The sequence below is a fragment of the Gavialis gangeticus genome, unplaced genomic scaffold (assembly GCF_001723915.1).
Source record: "Gavialis gangeticus isolate Ggan-Ray unplaced genomic scaffold, GavGan_comp1, whole genome shotgun sequence".
In the NCBI taxonomy this organism is placed as follows: Eukaryota; Metazoa; Chordata; order Crocodylia; family Gavialidae; genus Gavialis; species Gavialis gangeticus.
In genome coordinates, this window is record NW_017729025.1 from 130,240,853 (window position 1) to 130,249,999 (window position 9,147).

Below are 9,147 nucleotides of genomic sequence, written 5' to 3' on the forward strand. Positions count from 1 at the left end.
GGGGGTGGTGGTGAAGGGGTGGCTGGGTGGGTGGGGGGAGGGGGGCTAGATGCTAAAGGAGGCTGCACAAGGTCTTTGGCTGAGGCCACTGCCTTAAGACTTCCCCTGGGAGTGAACAGGTAGGAAGGTACCTGGACTGCAGCTTCTGGCTTCCTGGGGAGTTGAGTATTTTGGGGGCTGTGTACAATGGCCAACACTTTTAAACAGCATTTTTCCCCTGAGCTGCTTATCCATTTCTTTCCATTCCTGGCAACTGACCAGGGTTTGGGTCCTGGGCTTATAAGGGGTGGGCAGAGGGGTTCCCCTATTTCTGGGTTTCTGGGAAACTGTTCAAGGCCTTCAAGTTAATTGCCAGGAATAGAATAAAATTCACCAGTGGCTTAAGGTAGTGGTTCTCAACTGGGGGTCCACAGCCCATGGGCCCCCACCTGGCCCCACAGCCTCCATCTTGCAGGCAGGAAGGCAAGGCTCGCTGCATCCATGCACAGGTGGGCCATAGAAGTTTTATAGTATGCAGGGGGGAGGGGTGCTCAGGAACAAAAATTAAGAACTCCTCACTTAGGGGCTGTTTAAAAGCTGCAGAGGCCTTGGACAGGTCCCCAGAATCCCAGAAGTAGGGGTATTCTACTCCCTTCCCCCCCGCCCCCACCTCAGATTAGCCTGGGCACAATGTTTGTGGGTGACATGCAGATGATATAGGTCAAGGGGCAGTACAGTTCTGGCCAGTTGTTATGCAGGGGTTGTGGTAGGGGACGGGGTAGAGCAGAGCAGCGTGGGATGGCTGGAGGATGGACCAGGTACTAGGTACAGAAAGCATGGTGTCCACATGTCACCAGTTCAAAGACCATTTCAAAATGACACCTGATCATCCAGGTATACTTTTGAAATGTTCCAGGCAGTTCACACTGTTCTAAATCAGCTTCTACATCCAAACCCTTGGGGTTTAAGCAGCATTTAGTTATATGGCTGTCTTCGCGCTCAATTTGCAATCCAGGTAGCACAGTGGTGCTGTGCAATCAGGAGGAGGTAGAGTCCCAGCCCAAGGGTCATATGGCATAGTTGTCTTGACACCGTGCGCCAGGGTGGTGCTCTGTTTCTGTGCGCTGATATTTCAGTGGAAGGTACCTTCACTCCAGAGAATGCACCAGGTATGCTGAGAAGAAATGCCTGTGCCTTAAGGCAGCAAAGAATTGGCTAAAACTAAACTTAGGAGTTTGTATTTGAATCTTAAGTTCTGTTGATACCGGAAGTCGCTTATGAAGTGGGTCCAAGCACTTTTTAAGTAGCTGCAGAGCTTACTGTATCGTCACACGGCCTAACTCTTGCTGCCCAGGAACTCTTGCTTTCCAGGAATTAGCATTCTGATTTGGCACCAGTATGTAAAAATAGTGCACGATGGCAGGACAGCAGGGTAAAGTACTTTCACTAAGTGCTTGGTTCAGCAATTTTACCATGAGAACCCTTTGGGGTTTTTTTTGCAATTTAGCTTAAAATCCTTCGGTGGCAAGTTAAACTTTGTAAGTCCTTGTAGCAAGGTAAGTGCCACATAAACACAGTGGCACCATTAGTTTAGGGGAGAAAAACAAGCTTCTCCCTGTAGACACTGTTAACTATTACCTTTCTACAAAATATGATCCCTGTAGCATTTTTCAGTAGCGATTATCCATCCCTGTTTACAGGTGTGATCCATCAGAGGTTTCTCACAAGGATCCCCTACTTCCTTTCATAGATGGGAACCAATTTATTCCTTCTAGGACCAAGAGGCTGTCTTTTCTCTGTATAAGTGTTCCCACCATGCCTTGAATCTCTGTTCTTTGATTTTTCTGTTATACTGGTGTAGCTTTCTAATGAGAACTGATCCATTTTGGAAATAATCTGTGATCTGTAAGGCCCGCTTGCTCAAAAGCAGAACACTGTAACAGGTATAATACAGTAATACTATTCTTCCACAATGGGTTATGTACCACGAAGTGGCATCTGGTTAAAATCACTGACTACATCGTAAAGTGTTATTCTGAACTCTACATATCTACATATAATGTTATGCCCAGAAGTGATTTTGCCTTAGGAGGTATATATCATGTTTGGAACATTGTTACACTTGAACTTATTCCCAACTACTTTTAATCCTTCCATCTTCTGCACTGTCCTCACTCTGAAAGAAATTGTATACTTCCATTAGCATGTAGGAATGCGTTAAAATAATTATTTCTGCCTAAACAAAGAAAGGATAAAACACCTAGCTTTCCCCATAAAAACAATACATACGTGGGTTCCCACCTCCTCCCCCTCCATAAGCATCTATTGCAAATAACTTGTTGGGGTTGTCATAGGTTCTACCAGAGTCTATAAAACTCCATTATTCAGAAGCTGAAGGATCACCATAGGGGGGAGAAATACAAATCAGTGACTTGGAGTCTTAAACTTTTTTTTCTGGTCAAAGCACTGTGGTAACAGCAACTAGAAAGGAGATTTTCTGAGAAAGAAGTTTCACAGAACACTAGCTGAAATCATTTTTATCAGACTACATGCAACAGTGTGAACAGCTGATTAAATTCAAGAAATGTACCTAACTTAGGGAATTTGTGACTCTTGGCTAGGAAAATCTGTAAAGCTGTGTGTGGGGGATGGTAGGTGGACACACCTGTTAAGCATGACAGATATGCGTCTGCACCATGTGAATATGATGCTCAGCATGCCATTCTCCAAATTAAATCACTTGGTCAGCCTAGAGATGACCTTGTACCTTCCTGTTTACAGGAAACGCAGGGGTGGTGACAGTCATATTTTGATTGGCTCCCCTGTGAATCAGGCAGCAATGATGCACAGACCAGTTGTAGTACATACACAGGAAGACAAGAATCTTTTTAGCTGTCTATAAACGCTGAATCTGATCTTGGCAAAGATTAACTCTCTGCTGAGATCAGATGTATCAATATCATAGTTTGACTCAGAAGGAATGAAGGGAAGACCACTGCTTAAGGTCTGTCTTCAGAGATAGCACTTCTAACCTACATGGCACCCCACTGTACAGTGTGCAAAACACACATCTGTTTCCAGTTATTTTCACAACCATAAGGGTTGGGCATGTTAGAAGACAAATATTTTGGCTCTCGTCAGCTCTACAGTGGAGGGAGGGAGATAACTTGCATGGCTTCAAGCCTGAAATTGAGTGTTCTGGGGACATTTTCAAAAGACACAGGTGCTTACAGTCTGTTGAAAAACAACAAATGAATCATCTGTGCTTTTGAAATCTACTCCATCAGAACTGATGCTAAGCAAATACCAAATCAGATGCTTGATGGGTAAATGCATTTTTTGTTCAAATAAGAACCACTGAAGGGAGAAGTATTTAAAGCATTCTATATTAAGTTCAAACACACTTAATGGAAAAGTATGGTTCACTAAAATTGAAGAAGCTGCAGTGACAGGGCTAAAATTGCATCTGATTATCCAAGAAGTGCCCTTGTTATGTCCTGCTGTAAAAAAATCTTTCTTGTGCTAGTACTTACACTGTTCATTTAAAAGGATCTCTTCCTACAGGAGCTGAAATGTGACGTAAGGGAAAGTGAACTGGTACATGGGGTAGACTTGAGGGGTAATGTACTTGCTGTATAGAAAGTGGTAAGGTACATACTGCACTTCCCAGGAGAACCCCTGAAACTTCCTTCCAAATCTGCCCATGTATTACCATATTTACTTGAATACAGGATAAGTCGGCTCTGACACCCTCCTCTTGGTGCCAAAAAAGCTACATTTTATTTTAGCCAAAAAGGGTAAGATACTGTTGGGAACCTACCGCAAGGATAGATTTGTGCAGCCCATCTTTATATAACATATCTAGTAGTACTCATTGAGTACAGTCCCCCTCAGTGCTAACTTCTTTTCAAGTCAGGGTGAGCCACTACACTGAATACATTTCCTCTTTACTCCCACAGCTGATCTGTGCCTTTCTTTCCTATTTCCAGTGATTTCTGTTTCCTCAACAGCCTTAGGTGTCTGGCAAACATGACCAAACAGGGGTCCCAGTTCACCTAGAAGCCCTCCATCATCCCCTTCTTCGGCCTGTCGCAGGTGATCAGTATGACTCTGCCCTCCATGAGGTGGAGCCAGACCAGCTTGCCCTGCACCTCCTCTGCATATACATTTTTTAAGGCTCCCAGGACTCATGACAAGAACACCCAGTTCCAATCATGAGTGAGGGGCTAATTAGCACATGGATCCTTTGTTTGGGCATCTGGATAAACACACACTGAGCAGTGCTGAGCTGTGGGGTCACTATGGCTTGAAATGCTGTTGGCTCTGCCAGGGCCCAGGTCAATGAACAATATGACAAATCATATTGCCTTTTGGCTCTTGATTAATGCCATGCATAGTTTATACTATATGTAAGGAGGTACTTCCTCTTCTCGTGTTTCTACTTCACATTTGACCATTTTTGTTACACATGCTTGCACCTGTTTATTGTACTTCACTATAAAATTAAATTAATAAATTAACAAACAAGCAGATGTTCACAGCTGAATTGTGAATGGATCTTAACACTGTAAATGGACCTCTGGGCCTTTTCCCTGAAATTAGGTTGAGATATTCAAGATAAGTGTCTACTAGGGTGGGAATGAAGCAAAGGTTGCTCACAGTGTTCAACCTATTCAGAATCTTGCTGGCAGGTTAAAATCTTATTATTCACTCTGCACATTGAATCAAGGATAAACATCTCTCTTACACCTCTTAACACCTCTCTTTCACGCTATTTACTTTCCACTTCTCTTCCAAATGTCACACCATTTCCTGCCACAGCTCTTTGGCGAAAATGCACTTTTGCCGTTAACTGCTCATCAGTTAACACAGTGAATTAAGTCCGTCTTATATTGGTAAGAGACTATTTGCTGAACTTGCTTTAAAATGGTGCACTCTAAATAAATCTTAGCGCAAGCTATTTATACCACCTACCTCAGCAAAGGTGCAACAATGTCAGAGCTGCCCAATGTATATGATGTATTGGAAATTCAGTAAGACTATGCCAGTGTGACTTTGGGGTAAGAATGCTATGGTCTGCTGCCATGGATTTCTACTGCTAGGGAATCAAAACTCATCACACCTGTTAGAGACACTTTGAAGACTACCATTAGTGGTGCAGCTCCCAGATAAAAACAATTGTTTCCAAATACCAAAAGGCATTCTCACCTTTTTGCCTCCTGGAGAAGAAGTATCAGGGGGCGGTGTGCTCGTTATGTTCAATGGACTGGAACCACAGCTGGAAGGTGATGATCCTCTTATCCTGTTACACCAATGTAATTAAGATTAATAAGAGGCTTCTGAAGAATAATCTCAACAATACAGTTTGAGAGAATGTATTAGCATTGGTTCCATGTGTTATGACAGCTTTTTATGTCAGTATGCATGAGATGTGTAGCTTCAGCCTACCCATAAATGGAACTCTACATTACTGGCCTCTCCAGTATAGACTGTAAATAGTTCAATCAGTTGAGTTTAGCACACTGCAAATTTCTCAGTTTATGAACTTTACCTTTCCTTCCCTATTCTTTTATTGTTGAGCCTCAAACTAAAATGGTAAGATGCAACACCTTAGGTCCTGGATGGATGGACCTTCCATCTTAAAGCTTGGGATAGATCCTCAGCTTATGTAAGTTTATACTAGTTTAGAGAAGCAGAAGATCTACTCTACAATATTCACAATTAAACTGCTAAAAGGAAGACCAAAAAAATAAAATAATGGAGTATAGTCATATTTGCTTTTTCTCCGAGTCATCATCGCTACAGAGGTATTTGGGTTTCTCTCTTCATCCCACTGATGTAGTGAACATGTATTTAAAGAGAGACATTTTCAAAGCTGTGCTTTTCACATTGTCCAGGACTTCCCTAACTTGGTATGTTTGTCATTTTGGTGAGTCCCCTGGAGCAGATGACATGTTATAATGAAGATGGTTCAGTTAAGCATGTTGTGTGCAAATGGCTGCACAAACCTACATGTTTTAAGTTCTTTTTGTCACAATTTATGCATTGTCACCCAACAAGCAAGTCAGTCTGCTACTGTAGCCAACACCCTTTGCACCTTACCTCCCTGCCCAAGAGCACACAGTTGTTCAGAATGACCCCTATCTTTCCTTCTGTAGTACTTACATATTAGTGCTGCATATATTATATGCACATCTTCAGAAACCTAGTGTAAACTGGACAGGCTTATTTATTTATTAACAAAAAAGTACTCCCTTGAATACTAAAGAAAACTGAGAACAAGCTAGGAATCTCATTTACTATAGCAGCATTTCAGCTGAAAGGCTGAGCAAGATGCAAAACAGGAGCTAAAGAAAGGACTGGAACTAAACCAGTGCTCTCCAACTGAATGGAAAGCAAAGACAGTATACTTTGTTTCTCTTTGTCCTTTGTTTCTCTTTGAAAGACAAATAATAGAACAAAATGCTATTTAATATTAGTTTCAGAAATTGTTTCACTGCTTGTAAAAGTGATAGAAGGTTCAAAGTTCTTGTTCAGTCTGGAATTCACTTTTTTAGATTAAAAAAAAAAGGAGCATTTGTGCTCAAAAGCATAAAGAAAAGACAGCACCTCCTTACTCAGACAGCCTGCTTTTGTTTGTCATTTAAATGACAAAAATACTTGTTACTTTAAGGTAGGAGGAGCTCACTTACTTACACGTCAATGGAACTGGGTAGCACAGACATCTCTTAGGGCAGATAACAGCCCCCCTACCTTAAAGATGGCGGCAGGCATCTAGTGCAGTGGTCCGTGGACCCATGGGGGTTTGCAGACCATGTCTAAGGGGTCCGTGAAAGATGGCTATGATCAATCAAAAGTATGTAAATACCCACACTTACAATTCAAAGAGGTCTCCACCTACATTAGAAACTTCCAAAGGGGTCCACACCTCCATTCAAAATATTCTGGGGTCCGCAAATGAAAAAAGGTTGAAAACTACCAATCTATTATAACTTAAAGTGGTCTTTATATTTGGTTTTGAGCAGCAGGAAGGTAATCTTTGGGATGGGGGGGATGCATACTACCCCTGGTCAACAAGCTTTTATTTCAGATTCCCAAACTGAGTTTACAGGTCTGATAGTTCCAAAAGCATAAAACTGAGCAACTCTTTCTGAAGTCAGTAAGACATGTAATAAGGCGCTATATTATTTCAGTGTCACAGGTACACAGCCATGCTTTTACAGGCCTAAGTTTAATTTTATGCTTAAAAATTAATTTCAGAGGGGGAACGATATTAAATATTAATTTCCGAGGTGCAAGATGCCCAGCTGTCAGCTCTTATGCATTAACTCATACCATTCCCATTCAAGTTGATTTCTAGCACACGTTTTCTTGTATTTAATTGGCAAAAGGCCCACAGTGATTTGTGGCCTCCAGATCACTAAATAAGCACTAACAAGCCACGTTATTCCAGTATAGAACATAGTTGGTATGGAACCTGTAGCCCCCTACTGGAAATCTTTAGGCATGGCACGCAAGCATGATAAGCATTTTTATTTTACAAACAGAGGTATAAAAACTTGTTTATTCATTACGCATTATTTTCATAAACATAACTGACAAAAAACAGCTACAACTGGGGGGGAAGGGGAGGAATCTAGATACTATAAAGCTAAGCAGGTGCAATCATTTAGGTATAAATATATCACTACTTTAAACTTCACCACTTCTACTCCTAGGGCCTTCTCAGGCAAAATTGCTACTTACTATGAGCTAAGTACTAGGGGGGGGACATTTATCTCTGACCCCCTATATACCTATTTCTACTCTAGACTAGCCTCTGGATTTGGCCACAAGTTAGCATTACACACAGCAAAACACCAGAACAGAGGAATGAAAATCAACTTGCAGAAGTGCATGGTGTTTATTTTACTTAATGTATCCTTACTTAAACTCATTAATATACAAGTTGCATCATTACAGACTTCATTACACACTAGTCATGAGTTTATTTAGAAGATGCTTCTAAGCTGAGGTCAAACACAGCACTAATGCAACTTGACTATTTCTGTTACCCAGCCTTGTTGTTCAGAACTAGCATAGGTCTCTGCATTGACACATACTGTGCCCTTGGGTTAGGTACAGACATTCAAAAAGCACAAGGCAAAATCAATCTAAGTTATGTGGTGTTCTGTAAGCAGTGTAGGTTAAGAGCAATAGTGAACAGAATGCATGTTCACTCTTGGAGGGGGTAGAGGGGAAGGGGAGGGCACGCAGGCTGGGGGAGCTCCTGCATTTCCCCAGATCCATGTGCTCACTTACGTGAGCATGTGCAGACTCCGTGTGGCTCCACCCAAGCACGAGGGTTCTCCTGGACTCGGTGTCAGGTACGTATGTAAATTGTGGGGTGCTCCATGATGGGGTGTGAGGGAACGGGCTGTGGATGCGGGTGCCCAGGGCTCATGCACGGGAAAAAAGATGCTTTCCTTTCACACTCCCACTGTCTGCTTGTGGCTGACATCTGGCCAGAGGCAGGAGACAGAGCTGTGGAAAGGTTCTGCGCTGACTCGGCTCTGTGACAGCTTGGGGGCAAGAGCTCCTGGACACTCTGCGGCAGCTGAGTGCGGGGCAAGTACTAGTGCACATCCCTGCGAGGGGGTGGGGGGGCTACCAGGGGGCTGCAAAGGAGCCTGGGATGCTGATGGACAGCAACCTAATTTGAATTGATAGAGGAACCGGTACTGAAGTTTGATGCACCTAACTTAAATCAGTTAAGTTTGATTGCACATCGATCCAGGTCTATCTTAGACTGGTCTAAAAATTCAGAACTTGGTCTATGCGCACCAAACTTCTGTTCTGTTACAGGTTTAGACCACTAAAAGTATACGGCACCCATACACATACAATCAATCTACTCTCATGCACAGTAATTACAGCGCGTTGGAGCAGACCCAGTTCTGCTGGAGTGTGGTAATTACTGTGCTCTAACAGACTCCAGCATCATGTGTATCAGTGCTCCCACACTGAAAAATGGTGGCGGGGGTGCTTTAACTAAAGCTCATTCAATGTGCTTTAGTTAAAGTGCTCTGCCACCATTTTTCAGCACAGGGAAGCTGATACAAGTGACAGTCCGGGCACTTTAATTAGAGTGGCTCTCAGAGCTGCTCTAATTAAAGCACCCCTCCATTC

At 42.6% G+C, this 9,147-nt stretch overlaps 1 protein-coding gene across 2 annotated transcripts in view; it reads right to left on the reverse strand.

Annotated features, from left to right (window-relative positions):
• The window catches only part of ARNTL (aryl hydrocarbon receptor nuclear translocator like), a 108,590-nt gene that overhangs the window by 2,720 nt on the left and 96,723 nt on the right, over nucleotides 1-9,147 (reverse strand). For both annotated transcript variants that reach the window (XM_019519556.1, XM_019519555.1), the window contains exon 17: nucleotides 5,188-5,281. In XM_019519556.1, coding sequence (XP_019375101.1) covers nucleotides 5,188-5,281 — 94 coding nt within the window. The remainder of the gene's footprint in view (nucleotides 1-5,187; nucleotides 5,282-9,147) is intronic.